This window comes from Pipistrellus kuhlii, unplaced genomic scaffold (assembly GCF_014108245.1).
Source record: "Pipistrellus kuhlii isolate mPipKuh1 unplaced genomic scaffold, mPipKuh1.p scaffold_m20_p_1, whole genome shotgun sequence".
Classification (NCBI taxonomy): domain Eukaryota; kingdom Metazoa; phylum Chordata; class Mammalia; order Chiroptera; family Vespertilionidae; genus Pipistrellus; species Pipistrellus kuhlii.
In genome coordinates, this window is record NW_023425404.1 from 44,550,796 (window position 1) to 44,570,341 (window position 19,546).

General features: G+C 38.8%; 1 protein-coding gene across 4 annotated transcripts in view; it reads left to right on the forward strand.

Moving 5' to 3' along the window:
* DMXL2 (Dmx like 2) overlaps nucleotides 1-19,546 on the forward strand; it is a 140,772-nt gene that overhangs the window by 117,954 nt on the left and 3,272 nt on the right. For 2 of the 4 annotated variants that reach the window (XM_036442016.2, XM_045582484.1), the window contains 14 exons: nucleotides 3,873-4,051; nucleotides 5,729-5,868; nucleotides 6,198-6,283; nucleotides 6,945-7,146; nucleotides 7,883-8,000; nucleotides 11,703-11,768; nucleotides 12,755-12,841; nucleotides 12,917-13,038; nucleotides 14,111-14,240; nucleotides 15,541-15,601; nucleotides 15,739-15,866; nucleotides 16,545-16,622; nucleotides 18,232-18,323; nucleotides 18,973-19,025. In XM_036442016.2, coding sequence (XP_036297909.1) covers nucleotides 3,873-4,051; nucleotides 5,729-5,868; nucleotides 6,198-6,283; nucleotides 6,945-7,146; nucleotides 7,883-8,000; nucleotides 11,703-11,768; nucleotides 12,755-12,841; nucleotides 12,917-13,038; nucleotides 14,111-14,240; nucleotides 15,541-15,601; nucleotides 15,739-15,866; nucleotides 16,545-16,622; nucleotides 18,232-18,323; nucleotides 18,973-19,025 — 1,542 coding nt within the window. Of the gene's footprint in view, nucleotides 1-3,872; nucleotides 4,052-5,728; nucleotides 5,869-6,197; nucleotides 6,284-6,944; nucleotides 7,147-7,882; nucleotides 8,098-11,702; nucleotides 11,769-12,754; nucleotides 12,842-12,916; nucleotides 13,039-14,110; nucleotides 14,241-15,540; nucleotides 15,602-15,738; nucleotides 15,867-16,544; nucleotides 16,623-18,231; nucleotides 18,324-18,972; nucleotides 19,026-19,546 lie in introns of those variants that run through there. The other 2 variants (XM_036442035.2, XM_036442045.2) reach the window with 2 other exon arrangements.

Genomic DNA, 19,546 nt, shown 5'->3' on the forward strand with positions numbered 1-19,546 from the left:
CATTCTAGGAAGATGGAGCAGCGAGGACAAAGTTTATGAGATAGAACTAGATTTAGCCTTTTCTAGGAACTATAAAGAAAGCCAGAATTGCTGTCAAGGGGTGAGGGTGGAGGAATGTTTAGAGATAAAGTAAGGTCAGTAGCTGGGGCAAGGTCATTAGGGTTTCATGGATCATTGTATGGACTTTAGTTGTTTTTCTAAGAAAGATAGGAAACTACTAGAGGTTTTTAAGCATAGGATTGACAGAATCTAGGTTTTCAGAAGATCCATTCTAGGTGCTATGTGAATAAGAATAAAAGTAGGGAACCTGGGTTCCCTACTATTGTTTAGTCCTCTTAAAAGATAATAGTGGCCCCCCGCTGGTGTTGCTAAGTAGTGAGAGCTTTTGGCCTGTGCACTCTATTCCCAGTCAAGGACACATACGTGGGTTGCAGGTTCAATCTCTGGCCCCAGTCAAGGCATGTGCAGGAAGCAACCAATTGACGTCCCCCACCCTGACCCTTCCTCCTTCCTTCTCTCACTTCCTCCCTCTCTCTTTCCTCCCCTCCTCCATCCTTTCCACTCTCTCCAAAAATAATGGAAAAAATATCCTGTGTAAGGATTAAGAGAGAGAGAGAACAGGTAATAGTGAGTTACCATCCAGAATGAATGGATTTTATCATTTCACTATATATGTATATTGTTAGGTCGCCTAAGGAGGAACACACGAAGCCAGAGTGGTGAGGGATTATAAATTTACTACAGGCCCAGTACACGAAATTCGTGCATGGGGGTGTGTATCCCTCAGCCCAGCTTGCACCCTCTCCAATCTGGGACCCCGGAGAGATGTCCAACTGCCCATTTAGGCCCGATCCCTCTCACAGTCCAGGACTGCTGGCTCCCAAATGCTTAACTGCCTGCCTTCCCGATTGCCCCATCCACTTCTGCCTGCCAGCCTGATCATCCCTAACCACTCTCCTGCCAGCCTTATTGATGCCTAACTGCTCCCCTGCCAGCCTGATTGCCCCCAACTTCCCTTTAATGTTCTGAAAACTGCTGTGGTCTCAATGCCTTCTCACCCTGCCCTCTCCCTGACTCCACTCTTCCTAGAAAACAACTTTCTTGCTGGCACAGGCTTATCAGAAACTTAGATCTTTATCTCTAGGGAAAAGTGGCAGTTTTAAAATTCAAGCAGTTAAGAGGCCTGGAAACAGGCTACAGGACCTGTTCCCTCCTCCCCCTGCCTTTTCTAAATATTTTAAATAGCATACAATACTGAAACATTAATTGCTAGATATGTTCAGAAATATATAATGGAAGGTATGTTGAAAGAAAGAAGTTCTAAATTTAACTGTTGACAAGAATTGTAAAAGGACCCACTATACTAGGCTGCTAAAGAAACACCAGTAGGCCCCCTCTCCTCATCCTCCCTAGTTCACCAGGCTTTTTCTAAACTCTGGTATACCCTTCTGGCATCTCTCTCTCTCTCTCTCTCTCTCTCTCTCTCTCTCTCTCTCTCTCTCTCTCTCTCTCTTTCTCTCTCTCTCTGTCTTTCTCATCTCTCATCTCTCGTCTCTAAGCCTTTCCAACTATTTACTGATGGAAGACAAGGAATAGCTATGGGGATCATCACCCAGCTCTAGGGCCAATCCACCCCTGTAGCCTGCCTGTCTAGACAGCTTGATCCCACGGTTTGGGGATGGCAGCCCTGCCTCTGGGCTTTAGCTGCAGCTGCTGCTCTCACCAAGGAGGCCCAGAAGATCTGCCTCCAGCAACCCTTACAGGTCTTCTCCACCCATAGACCACAGGATCTTCTATCATACCGATCCTTCTCTCCTTGCTCCCTCTCGCATGCAGGAACTTCACATCTCCTGTTCCTCAAGAGTCCTGACATCTCCCTAACTCAGTCCCCAGCCCTGAACTCGGCCACTCTCCTTCCCACTGCCTCCACCCAACTTGTGGCAATGCCCTCCTGCCCCGAGGTTGTCAAGGCCCTCACTCAACCTCTGGTGGGACTCTCAGATTCCTCTCTGTAATCCTGACTTAACTCTGTGGGTGGAAGCTCGTGCCTAGAGCCCCAGAGGGTACCACCTCTCAAAAGGCTGAGCTCATTGCACTGACCAGGGCCCTGCATCTGGCCAAAGGGAGGAGGGTAAACATATATACAGACTCCAGATATTCCTTTCTGATAGCCCATTACCACATGGTTATTTGGAGGGAGAGGGGCTTTCTCTCCACTAAATGCTCACCTATTATCAATGCTAGACTCATAACCCACTTACTTGATACTTTACAGCTTCCCTCCCAGATAGCCATCGTGCACTGCCGAGGCCATCGGACTGACTCCTCCATGGTTATGTAGGGAAATGGCCGAGCAGACAGAGTGGCCAGAGTCTTAACTCAGGGTGAAGGGTCCCCAGCCCCGATCCTGTTCCTTTCCCTTCCCTCCATTATCCCTCAGTATACAGAGGAAGAAAAAAATAAACTCCTTCAATGGGGAGGCTCTTTTGGTCCTGAGGGATGGATCTTCATACATAACAAGATCGCCCTTCCCCAGGCTCAGGTAGGGACCATTGCCCAACGGGTCTACCAGTCATTGCACATTGGACCACTGGCTCTTTGGAGGCTCCTCAAACCCCTCTTCACCTCGCCCTCACTGTGAGAGGCAGTCACGAGTGCCTGCTCCTCCTGCACCACATGTGCAGCTGTTTCATACCGGGGAGGAACGCGCCCCAACCTTTCTACCCATCAAATAGGGGACACCTCTCAGAGCAGGACTGGAGGTGGACTTCACCCATATGCCTCCCCACAAGAAGACCAAATATCTGCTTACCATGGTAGACACCCTGACAGGGTGGGTAGAGGCCTCAGGACCAGCTCTTACCTCCCAAGTGACTCAACAGGATCACTCTGAAGACTTAACCAACCAGTCCCTTGGGGAAATTATGCTGCTGCACCCCTTGTCCAGCACGGAAAATACCCCCCGTTTTTCACTCACTTACCCCATGGCTCCTCCCATCATTAGGCCCATGGATATCTATCCCTTTAATTTTACTCTTTGGCCTCTGTCTTATGTGCTGTTTCACTAGTTTTTTTGCAGAAGAGAATGCAGGCATTCAACAACCAGAAGGTGGGAGAGATCTGTCTGGCCCTGAATTCAGAACCTAGCACCAGAATCCTTGAGACCCTGTGTAGACGCCCCCTAAAGATGCACCCTCTCAGCAGGAAGTAGCTATGGAAAACAGACTTTCACTCCCTGACCTTGCCCAGACTCTCAATTTTTTTTAATATTACCAAAAACCTGGAATGATAGATCCTCCCTCCCCCCAACTAGTGGGCGGAGTATGACATAATTTGCGTCTGCCACTGGGACATCCCCAAGACATTGAACTATCAGAGCATGCCAAGTGCCCTGGGGCCCACCCCTTCCCATTCTTCCCCTCAAAAAGGTGTCTTCACTGCTCCACGTGTTGCTTTTCTCTCTCCGTCTGCAAGTCAGCCCAATTGGGTTCCTTCTTCTTCTCATCTCCCTCCTCTAATCCTGATTTCTCTACCTCCTCAGTAATGATTTCCCTTGTTTGTGTGGAATAAACCTCATCTTTAATATGTCTTGGTCTCCAACTCCCATTTCTTGCCCCTCTGACCTTATACTATTCACTGAGCCAAACCAGTTAGGACCAGGATATTCTCTCTGCTCTGTCCTCATCTCTGCTCTGATGGCTAGAACACTGATGGCTGGGACTAGGAGACTTTAGGAGCACTAAACTCTTTAGATACAAGTAGGTAATGTAGTCTGAACTAAAAACATGGCAAAAGTGGGGTGAAAAGAAAGGTTAACTTTCTGGCTCAATAATGGAAAATAAATGCTTGCTTTTTTCCTCTTTTTTATTCAGCACCTTCTGTTCCGCCTGAAGACATAGATAAACACCGGAGGAGATTTAACATGCGAATGCTGGTCCCTGGAAGGCCTGTAAAAGATGCTACTCCACCACCAGTGCCTGCAGAAAGACCATCTTACAAAGAAAAATTTATTCCTCCTGAACTTAGTATGTGGGATTATTTTGTTGCCAAGGTAAGGGACGTGAGGAATGCAGTTTTTTAGTGTGTCTGTTTTATGAACTCTTGTCAGTGCATCACGTAGGACTGAGGGACAGCTTCTGGACTGAACCACCATAGCTTAGACATGTAATCTCTCACGTCCAGAAACTGGATATTCATTCATTGAGCATTGGATATGTTAGAATGATTAGATACTAGATGTGGATGAGACACACTCTATGGGATTTAGGTATAAACCAGATACTTAGGTTCCCTTCATCTGGTTGTCATTGTTTCCCTGGTTAGCATAGAACTAGAGCAGGAGATATTTAGGGGTTTTATTGTTATCAGTCCAAAGAGGATACTCAGAATGTCAGAATATAGAGTAACATAAGGTTATTGACCAAGAAGGTGTCCATCCAAATGAGAAAGTATTTTGTACAAAATAAAAATGAAAAGCAATGTAACGAAGTTTATGGAATGCAAATGAAGCAGTGGTTACAGGGAAATTTAGGGGTTTCATTGTTACAAGTCCAAAGATCAAAACTCAAAATGTCAAAGTTTAGAGTAAGGAAAGATTTATTGATCAAGAAGTTGCCAATCCAAATGAGAAAATATTTTGTACAGAATAAAAATGAAAAGCAATGTACCAAATTTTATGGAATGCAAATAAAGCAGTGGTTACAGGAAATTTTATAGTTTTGAGTTCTTATATTAGGAAAAAAAGGTTAAAATCAGATATCAAAAGACTTACCATAAGCTAGACATATTAAAGAAAACCTAAAATAAAAGGTAGAAAATATTACATATATAAGCAGAAATAAAATAGAAAATAATAGTTATTATGACAGAAAGCAGATTGGTGGTTTTCTAAAGCTGGGGTTGAGTTGGAAAATTGAGAAAGAGCAATAGGAATCTTTGGGGTTGAAGAAAATATTCTATATTTTGACTTGGGTAGTGGTTACATAAGTGTATATATTTGTTAAAAAATCAATTAATTGTATGTGTAAAATAGATAATCTTTATTCTATATATGCTATAATAAAGATTTAAAAATTATTTAAAAAATTGAACAGTGATACTATTTGAATATTTGAAGTTATCATGATTTATGTAAAATAAGATTGATTATTTTAAAAACAAAAAATCCTTATTCAGGAAAAAAAAAAAAAGAAGGTGCCAATCCTCAAATCCTCCTTAAGAAAGTAGAGAGTTCAGTTTTCTTTTATGTCAAGGGAAGGGAAAATGGGAGGGGCTATTTTTGTAAAATCTCAAGCCTCCAGCAGAATTTCTCTAATGATTAGCTTGTCTAAAGAGGAGCTATTAGCCTAAAGGCCCTGGGATAGCAGGCTCAAACAAGGTGGTGACAGAAAGACTGCGCATTTCACCTGTTACGTTAGCAGGCCCATGACACATCTCTGGTTCTCCAAGCAGAGGAATTGTCTCAGGGGCTCAGAATCCTTATGGGGACTAGGTCCATTACAGTCCCATCACTATCATGTTGGGTGCATCACTTGTTCTTTGGCATTTTGCTTTTATCAGCTCATCACCCTTTATTAATATTTCCCTCTTTATATATGTTAACACTGTGGTCACCTTGCTGTAAATACGCAAGAGGGAATACATCCCCCATTGTCCCTCCTCCCAATGTTAAGTTAGGACAAAGATAACCCAATTATATGTTTTAAAATAACTTTACCTTTTATTTCAGCCATTTCTCCCTTTATCTGATAGTGGTGTTATTTATGATTCTGATGAAAGCATTCATAGTGAAGAAGAAGAAGAAGATGATGGTGATGAATTTTTTTCAGGCACACGAATACAGGAGCATCAAGACCCAAATTCCTATAGGTAAATTGCCTTTTCTTTTATAGGAAATCTTTATAGTACTAATTTTAAGGAACATTATCATGAACTTATACAAGAACTGATTTATGTTTTTAGGTAAAGAATTCTGTACCTTTGAAGTAAATTTCCAGACATACAGTATTTCTTTCACATCCACTTTTAAATAGTAGCTTATATACAGAGCACAAGCACAAACATTTTTAGTGAGGGAAAAGTACGTAATTTATTGATGTGCTATTAGATTGATATGACTGTGGTGATTTCCAGATATTTCAAGTGTAATATAAGGATAATACAATTGAGGGTAATTTTCTTTTGTCCCCCTTGAACAGCTGGGTTCTTCTGCATTTGGCAATGGTTAAGCTAATACTTCACAATGTCAAGAATTTTTTTCCCTTTGCTGGATTGGAATTCTCTGGTAAGTCTGGAATTTGAAAATTAATGTTCATAAATATAACAAATTACCATCCTTAGAAATCCATATGAAAGAGCATTTGGTGCTAAAAAAAAAAAAATACTACATTGGAGCTTTAAGAGGTCTTGTTTATTTTACACTCCAGTGTATGGTTTTAATACATAGAAAGAATTGCTATCTTCCTAGAAGGTTGAAATATAAAGCAAAAAAATTAGACTGGAGAAACTAGACATTTCCTTGGTTCATTTTAGAGAGCTGGCTTTTGCTTTGTTGAAAGCATTAAGAATCCAAATGATACCTTGACCAGTGTGGCTCAGTTGGTTGAGCTTCAGTCATCCTGTGCACCAAAAAGTCACTGGTTCGATTTTGGATCAGGACACATAGCTAGGTTGTGGACTTGATCCCTGGTAAGGAGTGTGCAGGAAGCAGCCAATTGATGTATCACTCTCACATTGAAGTTTCTCTCTTCCCATTCTCTTCCTCTCTCTCAAAAAAAGAAAAAGTATTTTTTAAAAATCTAAATGGTATTACTGTAGATTAACATTTTTAGAGCTACTTATACTAGTATATTCAGAAGTTTTGCCTATAAATTCAGGTTTGATAAAAATGATGACGACCAACATTTTTTTATCAAAATGAAATGATATATTCTATCACTTTGTAGAGTTGCCTGTAACATCACCATTAGGTATTGCTGTGATTAAAAACTTGGAGAATTGGGAACACATCTTACAAGAGAAAATGGATCAATTTGAAGGTCCACCCCCTAATTACATCAACACATATCCAACTGACCTATCAGCAGGAGCTGGACCAGCTATTCTTCGAAATAAAGCAATGCTAGATCCTGAAAATACTCCGTTCAAGTAAGAATGCTCTTTATATGTCTTCCTGCAAAAACAGTTGGGCAAAATATGCATAACTTTGAACCTGCAATTCTATTTCTAGCAAAATACACTAAGGAAACATAAGAAATCTTGTTAGAAGATTATTTTTCCCAGGATTACCTATAATTCAGTAAGCATTACTTTTATATTTAGGGGAAAACTTTTATTACTATCTTTATTTTAAGAACTCTTACAGAAATTCTTTGAGGTAATCCACATATGCAAACAGGATACTGTACTGACCTTTTGTAATTTAATAGTAAGCACATTGTTCTTCACAGATGCTGTGATCACTGAAATGTTCATTTGGGTCCCTAACCTAAACGGCATGCTTTTTCTCTTGAAGCCGCTGGCCCTAATTAAGAGTATTGCTCATACGCGTAAAGAGCAGGGCTCTTTAGCTTGTTAGGAGGTTAGAAATAAAATTTATGACTATCTTTATTGGGGATATGCTTTTAACCAACAGAACCAAACTAATGCATAATTTTAAAAAACTAGGAGATTTATTTGACTCTCAGCTCAATCTGTTCACTCAGAGAACCTGTAATTAGATAATTGCTAGATTTTTAGAAAAATTAAAAAATGAAATTACAAAATTTTGTTAATTTTAATGCTGTAACTTCTTTGCTATAGATAGTGGAAGTTTTTTTAAGTACCTGTAAATGTGAAACATTTTCTGTAGACTGAAAGAGTGATGTGTTGATTGTTTTACTAGATCCCGGGATTCCTCTGCACTTCCAGTCAAACGACTTTGGCATTTCCTTGTTAAACAAGAAGTTCTTCAAGAGACATTCATTAGATATATTTTCACTAAGAAAAGAAAGCAGAGTGAGGTATTTTGAAAAAAAAATTTTTTTTTCCTGTTGTAATTTTTGTTTAGTTTTCTTTAATATTTCTAATGGAGTGAGTGCTTGATTTGGTTGGAACTTTCTATCTTCCATACATCATAGGTAATAGTTTACCAAATTATAATAAATTATATTTAGGTTAAAAACATATAATTTTCATTTCATAGCAATGAAACAAAATAGGTTCCTTGATAAGTCATGTATACTCAAGTGAAATTTAGTACTTCTTTTATAGTATTCAATATTTGCCATTGGGCTTTTCCATTCAATAAAGATTTTGATGGATTGTTTAGAGAATTTAATATATAAATGAGTGTGCTCTGTATTATGATTCTCTGAATATCATTTAATTGAAAATACAACGTAGCCCTTTAAAAGCATTTTATTTACTTAACATTTAAAAATGAACAGGATAAGTTTTAGAAGCAACAGATTCAGAGAATATATTACAGACATAACAAATTCAAAATGAAGAAAGATGGCTTTTACAGTGTTGGACAGAGGAGAGGTTCTGCATTGCATGGTTAAAAAACTAGGAGAGCCATTTGACTCTCAGCTCAATCTGTTCACTCAGAGAACCTGTAATTAGATAATTGCTAGATTTTTAGAAAAATTAAAAAATGAAATTACAAAATGTAAATTAATAATGTAATACCATTCAGGATTTAAGAAGACTCAGAAGTTTGGGAGACTGGCACTGTGAAACTTAACATGATCTCTTCCTTATATAAGGAGGGGTCCATATATCTTTTATTTGAGCAATTTCAGTTTATTTTGCCACTTAATGACATAATAGGCAATTTGGATTGTGTTCTCAGGATAGTGTGTCAGGTATGATTAAAAATTTGGCCAACAGACTTTATAAGAAGATGAATTATATTTCACTTAGGAAAGTGAAAACCGAGAGGGACAGTGCACAGGATTTCGTTTCCCAAGGTGAATTAGAAAATTGCTTCTCAGTTTTCCCCATACCTAGGGCAGCAGAACCTACCGAGCTTGTCACTCACTTACCTAGATGGTAATGGTGGTCAGCCCTCGTGAAGACTTTTATTTTCTCTGTGGATTTAAAATGTGTGCTTACGTAGGAATTGGGGAATTGAACTACAGAGATTTTTAAAAAGTCTTTTTTGATAATAAACAATAAACCCTGGTGGTATTGAAATTATTGATGATTATTAGAGGATCAGAGCCAAATTCCTTTCCACTGTTTACACCATGTTCTATAGTGATGCTGAGTCCAAATGCCATAAAAATGAGATACAGAAATCTAAGAAATAGATTTAAAAAATAGATACTTATTTAATTAGGGGTTTCTTATTCACAGAAAACTAGTTCATTGAAGGATCTGTTTTCTGTGTATTTAGTTCTTCAAATTACTAAACATAATGACTTATTAAAGATATGCTTTAATTATTCATAAGGTTTGTAGCAGTTTGATTGGGTTGGATTATCAGAGCTTCAGATTACTGTGGGGAGTTTGTTTGGACTCCCAGACTCTTGTCTTGCCCTTGCCCTGGCCCTTCAGGCTCAGTTCTTTCCCTCTTCCTTAAATAAACTTCCCCCATCCTTTATGCCCCCTCAGTCTCTGTGCTCTTAGAATCAACAGCCAAATGTGTGTTACCTGCTATTTTTGTACTAGCCTAGGATATCCATGGACAGGAAGGTAGGACAGAGATAAATAGAACATTTCTTAAAATGCTATGTAAGCATTGGTTGGCTCTACGGAAGGGAAGTACATAGCTGGAAGTTTGGATGGGAAGAATTTTTATTGTGTACCCTTTTGTACCTTTTTGTTTGTTTGTTGGTAATCCTCATCGGAGGTTATTTTCTCCACCAATTTTCAGAGAGAGTAGAAGGGAGGGAGAGAACCACATCGATTGGTTGCCTCTCACGTGCTTCTTGATGGGCTGGGGATTGAACCTGTAAGAGTATAGTGGGACCCTCAACCCAGGTACGCACCCTTGACTGGGAATCGGGCCTGCAACCCTTCTGTGTGCAAGCTGGTGCTCTAACCATTGAACCACTGGCAAGGGCCTCTTTTGTAACTTGAATTTTAAATTGTTGAATGAAATTCTGTCTAGTGCTGTCAAATAGAATTTTCTGTGACAGTGGAAATTTGTCTCTTCTGTACTGGTAGTCACCAGCCACAAATGGTTATTGAGCATTTAAAATGTGGCTGGTGTGATTGAGGAACTGAAATTTTAATTGTATTTAATTCAAATTTAAGTAGCCACATATATTTAATGGCCACTGTATGGAATCTCATAGATCTGCCAAAAAATTGTTTGCATGAGGGGAAAAAAAATGTTAAAGCTGTTAAGATAAAATATAAACTAGTCACTAATTTCAGAAATGTGCAGCATTATTAAAACTACCCACCTACTTGCCCTGGCTGGTGTGGCTCCTTTGGTTGGAGTGTTCCATGCACTGAAAGGTTATGGGTTCAATCCTGAGTCAGGTCGAGGCCAGTAGCGGTGGCAGTGGAGAGGGAGAGGGAATGATGGATGCTCTCACTCACATCCATGTTTCTCTCCCTAAAAAAAATCAATGAAAATATGTCCTTGGTAGAGTATTAAAAAACAAACTACCCATTACTAAGAGAGTTTATCTTTTTAAATCATTAAATAGGATCTTGGTAATCAATAAATTTGGTAAATTTAGTGGACTAATAAAATTAGCAAACTAATCCTAAAAGTGCTAACACTTTTAAAGTGTTAATTAAAAAAAAGACTTAATAATAAAATTCTTCTTAGAAATGCTAAAATTTTAGATGAATTCACATAGAAGTTTTACTCATTGGCTATATTAAGAATATTTCACAAAACAGGTGTTGGTGAAATTGATCAATGTGACAGACTCAGCTACGTGATACAGGCAAATAGTTTGCTCTGCAGTTTGGCCCCGGCACCCGGCACCTGTTCCTCCTTCACTGTCAGGTGCAGCAGCCCCAGAGCAGCCGCTGGTGGTAGGGGCAGAGAATTTGGCCCTTTTGGCTTTAAGTGAAACAGCCACTTTAGGAGGGTATTGCTCTGATCAAACACAACAGAGCAGAAGTATTACTTCTAACTGTAGCCATTCCTAATGATCCTGTCATCAACCAGCAGCAAGTATTTTGTGTGATTCTTTCTGATGCCTCATTTTATGAAACATTTACTTCTGAGGAGAAAAGTTATTAAGTAAATGGTTGATGTTTATTCTAATCCCTCTCCATGGATATATTCCTTATAAGTGAGAGTAAAATAATTATCAGTACTTTCGATCTGTGTTTAGAAGTTAATTTTAATTTTTAATTTGAAAGAACCCTATAGGATAGTAACCTAAGTATTATAGAATGCATCTGTTTGTATAAGTAGGTGTTATTTTTAAAGATTACAGTTTAAGCTAGAACTTTTAAGTTAAATAACTGATATACAAATAACTAGTTTTTATTTTGAAATAGTTTTATATATACTATAGTTACATTAACTTTAATTTTGCCCGGTTTGCTTTGTGTGTTGTTTTTCTGATAACATCACATTTTCTCGGTTTAATTTCTTTCATGACATTTTGCTTTGAAAAGGAAACCTTGCAAATTCATTTTATCATCTTTAAGTGATGGAGTAACCATTTCAGTTTGAAATTTTTCATTCTCTTTATAATTTTGTTTCATGCATGGCTTTGTGTTTGTGACGGTGTGGTGTTATTTAGTCTGTAGAAGAACATGTGGTGGAGCATGTCAAACAAAACTCCGTAGCAGAAGATTGCCACAGCAAGGTAGTATTCCAAGCTCTTGTATTTAGCTCATTCTTTCAAGTGCAAGGAACTAATGCCTGATCTCTAATACTAACCATGACCTACCCAGTTGGTCAGAGTACTCATTGCACACCTCAGTGACACACGGTAGGAAAAGCTGCACTAGGTCTGGCTCTCCCTGCCACTGGTTCTTCTCTTTCCTGCTTTCTGTCCCACCTATACTTAGGTCACTTTTTCCAGGCTGTTCTTAAACATGATTGTCTATCCATATTCTTTTTATAAGTTACTATTGATTTCAGAGAGAGGGAGAGAGAAATAGAAATATCAATGATGAGAATCATTGATTGGCTGCCTCCTGCACATCCCCTACTGGGGTTCAAGCTTACAACCCAAGCATACGTCCTGAGTGAGAAATGAACCATGACATCCTAGTTCTTGGATCAATCCTCAACCACTAAGCTGGCTCTTTCTTCTTGATTTCTGCCTCTTCTTTCCATCCTGTCACCTTTGACCTTAAGCCACTGCACTTTCCTCTCATCAATTTCCTTCATTCCTTTCTATTTTTCTTTCCAACTTCTCCTTAGTCCTGTCTCATCACCTTTATCTAATGTTTCATTTCTTATGTGACTCCTTTGTTTTTGTCTTTTTTCCTTCACTTGGGCCTCTTATGTATACACGTTCTTATTACAGTATCTTTGCACTCTTTTAGAAGAGGTAAGAGAGACATATTACTACTATAAATACTCGTGAAAATTATGCTAGCTATCTTCTATGACAGTTCATCAATATCCTATCATTAGAATGGAAATACTTGTAATTGGATGATTACAGGGCATCAGCAAATTGAAGCTAATCCCAAAGCTAATTTTCAACACAGTAAAATTAATAACCCCTTTTTACTTACTGCTGCTGCATTTTCTCCTTGCTTTTTTAATGTTGTGGGGAGTGCAGATCTCTACATAGAGCTGTGCTGCAACAACTATAATTTGCCAACAACTGTTTTGCAGGTTGAAGCTGATCTGGGTTATCCAGGTGGAAAGGCAAAAATAATTCATAAGGAATCAGATATGATTATGGCATTTTCTATTAACAAGGTAAAAGCTTTAGTCATTATAAAGAATGTTGTTCTTTTTTGTGAAATTGACTGAATTAGTGACTCTGCTTTACAGGCAAACTATAATGAAATTGTTTTGGCTTCAACACATGATGTACAAGAACTCGATGTTACTTCTCTACTAGCCTGTCAGTCATACATGTGGATTGGAGAAGAATATGACAGAGAATCCAAAAGGTTGGATTGTGTTACGTAGTCAATTTTAAATGTAGTTTTCTTTAAAAGGTTAAATGCTTTTGCACATGATTTGAATTATCCAGATTAAAAAAAGTATATTTTTATCTACCTTCATTTGGGTAGGAAACAAATATAAGCAAGTCATTCATACTTGTTCCATTAGACCCTGAAGTATTCATTGAGTCAGAATAATTCCCAACACCAAAGTCTAATGTTGACAATTGCTACTTAGACATTTAACCCCAAAGAAATGCCAGGAATTACATAATATTCAGTAAATTCAGCTGATCTGGATAATTAAAGCAAAAGGCTGTATACACAAATGTATTCATTAGACTGATGAAGCATATTTACTGAATAATTTCCAGTGTTTCTTCTTATCTCCTTATAAGCATACCTTTTTTGCAGATAAAAATGTGGACACTGCACCAAATGTTTTTGTAACACTTTCCTTTTGGGGTTTCTTCTCCACGTTTGCTCTTCCTCTTGCTTTTTTCCAGACTCTTGAAAATTTTATATGCTTGAGAATGGTACCATCATAACCTTTCTCCTGTTCTGTTGAGTTTTCTATTTTATCAATATATAATATAACTAGATTTCACTATCACACTTCTTGGTAGATATAACCATGTAATATAGTTCATCATAAAAATTACTTTTAACATTTTTATGTGATAATTAGTATCTTACTCTTAAGAAATCTTTAAACTCAAATTTCTTTAATTCATACATTTAAAATGTATGAATTTGATACATGGGATTACTGTACTTGAAGAGAACATATACTCTTTTTCTAAAAAGAAAATCTCTATTAAATATTTCAAAACAAACATTTGTTCTAACTTGTGTAATAATAAATTTATAACTGAACATTTGACTAATGTATATTTGGCAAATGGGAAAAGTTAACCAGAAAGAAAATTGGTTATGATTAGGACATATACTTAAGTTTTCCTCATGGATGTTTGTTTATTTTTAAATAAAGACTGTCCTATGTGTACATAAGTTCTCTAATTGGAATGTGTTAAGAAAGAAAGGACTTTTCACAATAACACATATTTGTTTTTCACAGTTCAGATGATATTGATTATCGTGGTTCCACTACAACTCTTCATCAACCCAGTACATCAGCAAATCCTACGCATCCACTTTCATCTCTGCCCTGGCTGGGCAGTGGACAGACTAGCACTGGAGCTAGTGTGGTATGTCATTTAATATTAGATATAGTTTCTGGATATGGACTTCCTCAAAATAAGTTGAAATCACTTTGAGCTAGGAATGATCCAAAAGATTAGAGCAGTGACCAGTTAGACGGTCCTATATAATAAAGAGGTAATATGCAAATTGACCCTCATGTTCTCACACAAGATGGCCGTCCCCATGTGATCAAAGGTGGCCGCCACAAGATGGCTGGCAGGGGAGGGTAGTTGTGAACAATCGGGCCAGAAAGGAGGGGGGGCAGTTTGGGGTGACTAGGCTTGCAGGGGAGGGCAATTAGGAATGAACAGGCCTGCAGGGGAGGGCAGTTGGGGACAGCTGGGTTGGAAGAGGAGGGCAGTTAAGGGTGACCAGGTCAGCAGCAGAGGACAGTTAGGGGCAACTAGGCCTGCAAGGGAGGGTAGTTGGGGGTGAACAGACCTGCAAGGGAGGGCAGTTGGTGGCAACCAGGATGGCAGGGGAGGGCAGTTGGGGGAAGCCAGGCCTGCAGGGGAGCAGTTTGGCATCGATCAGGCTGGCAGGGAGTGGTTAGGGGGTGATCAGGCTGGCAGGCAGGTGAGTGGTTGGGAGCCAACAATCCTGGATTGTGAGAAGAATGTCCGACTGCCGGTTTAGGCTCGATCCCATAGAGATTGGGCCTAAACCGCCAGTCAGACATCCCCCAAGAGGTCCCAGATTGGAGAGGGTGCAGGCTGGGCTGAGGGATATCCCTCCAGTGCACAAATTTCATGCATCAGGCCTCTAGTATAATAAAAAAATCTAACATACTGTGAGTTTCTGTGTCAGGTGCATGCTTTTTCTCACAACAACCCTAGGTGTGAGGTGCTGTTATTATCCCCCATTTTCTAGATGAGCAAACAGAGGCACAGAGTGAAAAAGCAGAGTCAACAGGAGTTCATGTCTACTTTAAGTGTGTGAAGTGCATCAGTAGCATTGCTAGTCACTGTAGTTGAAGAGGTCCCATTCTCATGTTCTATGAAGACCCTGGAGATACTCATTGTCTTCAGAGAGGGGCACTTGGAGAATTCCCTTTATCACTAGATAAAGTGCCTGGTGTCCTTACCGTGCACATGGGCCCGGGTTCTGCCAGGAAGTGACTTGCTTCCACAGCTGTTCAGACAAGCGTCATACATTAGTAGTTCAGAAAATCCACAACAGGCTTTATTTCAGTAATTAGCCAGTTGTAAAGAATAAATGTTATCAGAATTAGAGTTGGCATGAATCATATCCCTCCTCACCTCTTCTGTTATGCAAAACTAAATTCATTTTTATTTCCTTTTAAAGCTTATGAAAAGGAATCTACATAATGTTAAAAGAATGACCTCACACCCTGTCCATCAATACTGTAAGTATTTTATTTATGGTCCAAGGATTGTAAACAGGCTCTTCCATTTTGAAAAATATTTTATAGAATGGAAAATATTGGACCTCTTTCTTCAGCTTCTTTATTTCTTACCTTTTGCCTTTTCTCTTCTGTTTCAGATCTTACAGGTGCTCAGGATGGCAGTGTACGCATGTTTGAATGGACACGACCTCAGCAACTTGTCTGTTTCCGCCAAGCTGGCAATGCAAGAGTAACCAGACTATATTTTAATTCTCAAGGCAACAAGGTTAGTTTTGGGGATTACTGCTAAACTCATCTGAAAATAATTGTGGCTGTTCATGAGGACATGGTTAGCAAAACTACACCTGAAAGCAAATTCAGTGACCCTGTGGTTAGCCGAGAAGGTAGTTTGTTGGTGTCTCTTTCCCCCCTTGTCTCCCAATAACAGCATTAATTCACAGAATTTTGTATGGCTTAGTTATCTTCTTAAAGATACTAAGTATTCTGAGGGAAGAACTCTTTTGAGTGTGTTGGTGGTCTTATAAGCACATTCAAGCACCTGAGAGAAACCTTCCAGTTTCTTTCTGAATTGTACTACAGAATATTGGAGGAAAACAGTAAAATGGGTGTGGGAAAGTATTTAAAAGGTAGTGGGCCATGACTGGGTGGCTCAGTTATTTGGAGCGTGTTCCTACACCAGAAGGTGGTGGGTTTGATCCTCAGTTGGGGTGCCTATGGGAAGCAACCAATAGATTTCTCTCTCTTTCAAATCAATAAACATATCCTCAAGTGAGGATTTTTTTTAAAAGGTGGAAAAGTATTTATAGTATTTGGACCTTCTTGGGACCTGCAGCAACAGAAACATACCTGTGGGGAGAATAAGGACCTCTAGTTTCCATAAATGTTCTTACCTGTGAGATGGTTGCTAAGAAGCTGTATTTAATATTTACACCTTTTTTTACAGTGTGGTGTTGCAGATGGAGAAGGTTTTCTGAGTATCTGGCAAGTAAACCAAACTGCTGCAAATCCCAAACCTTACATGGTGAGTATCACTCAGCATTCCCAGAGCCTGTGGAGGCCACTTGTTTATGAAGTGTCTAGTTCAGACAGTGAATCTCATTGGCGGGTCTGGTTGGACAGAGACAGTCTGTCCAGCAACAACAGCCCAGAAGCCATCATTGCTCTGGTTTAAGACTGAAATGACCTGTAAAACAGAAACCTTGCTTTTTGCAACTGAAGGGCAACCATTATATTAGAAAAATTTCACAAGCTTTCCATTTGCGTAGTCCTACACAGGATACATTTTCATTACACTTTTATCCATTTTGAAAATTCTATTTTTAATGACAGAATTTTGAAGTGATACCTATGTTAAGAATCAAACAGATTGCAGGTACAGTCATCGCTTGGTATCTGTGGGGGATTGGTTCTGGACCTCTGTGGGTGCTAGAATTCCTTATGTAAAATGGCTGTAGTCTTTGCATATAACATACATTTTCCTGTATATTTTAAATTACTTATAATACCTAATACAATCTAAGTTTTATATAAATAGTTGTTATACTATATTGTGTAAGGAATAATCACAAGAAAAAATAGTCTGTACAGTTCAGTACTGATGTAGCCATCTCTGGCCTACCTAACTGTAGATACACACTAACAACAGTGTAACTTTTATTTATTTATTTATTTATTTATTTATTTTAATGTATTTTATTGATTTTGTACAGTGAGGAAGAGAGAGAGATAGAGAGTTAGAAACATCAATGAGAAAGTCATCGATCAGCTGCCTCTTGCACACCCCTTACTGGGGATATGCCCGCAACCAAGGTACATGCCCTTGTCCGGAATCGAACCCTGGACCTTTCAGTCCCCAAGCCGACGCTCTATCCATTGAGCCAAACCGGTTTGGGCAACAGTGTAACTTTTTAAAAATACATATTTTTGACCTGCAGATATAGAGGGCCAACTGTATTCCAGTTTTCTCCAGAACTTTGTTTAGTATATTATAAAATAATAGGCTACTTTATTCATGAATCCAAATCAGACTACACCACTGTGATACAGACAAGCATATTTTCAGTGGGTGGGATGAGGCCGGAGGAGAGATGGAAAATGGTGCTCTTCTATGCAGAACTTCCACTTCATGTACTTTGATTTTTTACAGAGAAGAAGAGAGGGGTAGAGAGTTAGAAACATCGATTAGAGAGAATCATCGATCAGCTGCCTCTTGCACACCCCCCACTGGGGATGTGCCCGCAACCAATGTACATGCCCTTGACGGGAATTGAACCTGGGACCCTTCAGTCTGCAGACCGACGCTCTATCCACTGAGCCAAACCGGTTTCGGCTAACCAAGCCATTTAATTATATGAAGTTCATGTGCTTGGTACCTTTGCTATGTATTCTGAAAATATAACTTTTAATTCCTCTTTTTTATTATCCCTTTACAGTTTAAAAAAAAATTATTGGTATTAGTCAAATATGCGAATGACTGCTAATTCTCTTACTATCACTTATTCTTTATTCTAGACTTTTAAAAAACGATTCTTAGCTCATGCATATAGTATTACATTAGCAGAACTGTGTTTTTACTGTACCAAATTTTATTGGATGTTTAGATAACATCCACTGCACTTTGTTTTCCGTAGAGTTGGCAGTGCCATAGTAAAGCCACAAGTGACTTTGCATTTATTACCTCTTCAAGTCTAGTTGCCACATCTGGACAATCCAATGACAACAGGTAGGTTGACAGAAAAGCAAAATAAGTAGTTTTTTTTTGTTTTTTTTCCCCAGACAGGTATTCTTGGAGGCTTTTTCCACCCTAGGAATATAAAAACTTTGTTACATAATTCTTAGATTACTTTTCCTTACCAAGAGAAAAACAAAAAATACTCCTAATTTAGTTATCAATAAGCATGTATAATTATTACCCAGTCATTTCTTTGCATTGCTGTTAGTACTGTCATGTTCTTGAGGATTAAAAAGCATTTGACACTCTAGCCATCATTCTCAACATCATCTTTGACCTCACAGTTTTCATTGACATGAATAACTTCACATCCCTGCAGCGGTTCCCCCTGCGGCTATAGGAACGCCCCTTGTACTCAGGACACCATGTCTGCTTCCTGGCAGCGGTCCTGGAAAAGGGGAGGGGCTGGGGATAAGACTGGGCAGAGGCAAGAGAACCATGGACAGAACTGTACAGTGTGAAAAGATAAAATCTTAGAGGAGATATCCTCCTTCTAGTTGAGAATCACTACTTTATAAATGCAGTGTACAAAAAAAGATAAGATTCAATAAGATATTTGACTTGAAGACAGTTTGCCCCTACTGATGCCTCAGAACAATTATTCATGATGTAATTTTGTTATTCTTTGTTTCTTTATAAGAAATGTATGCCTCTGGGACACTTTGATACCACCTGGAAACAGCCTCATTCATGGTGAGTAAGGCCTATGGCTTGTAATACCCTCTGAAGGAATGCTTCCCTGGTTTTCTTTCACCAGGGAATCTAGTCAGTGTTTAATTACATGGGTTGATGGAAAAGTATTTATAAGTTAACTAGAATATCTGGCTACGTTGCCAAGGTAAAGATGTGTGGGCATAGAAAACCAGCTAGCCTAGAGTGGCCTTGAGTTGTATTCTCATCAGAAAATGTGGCATGGAGGGCAGTGTTACTAACACTGTGTAAGGAATTAGTTACACTGTTCACTGATCTCAACAGAAATAAGATCTTATTTTAAAGAATTAAACATAACCTAAGTCAACCTTACAGTAGGAGCTGGAAATAGGAGCAATAACATTTAAATATTACTTTAAGACAGTATTTTCCAAATTGGTGTCCTAATGCTCTCTCTTCTTCATGATGCTGCTGAAAGAATGCTTTAGCCAATGAGTCTGGTTAAAGCTTGGTAGCTTTTTATATTTTTAGTTTTATTTATTTTTATATTTTTATTTGAATGA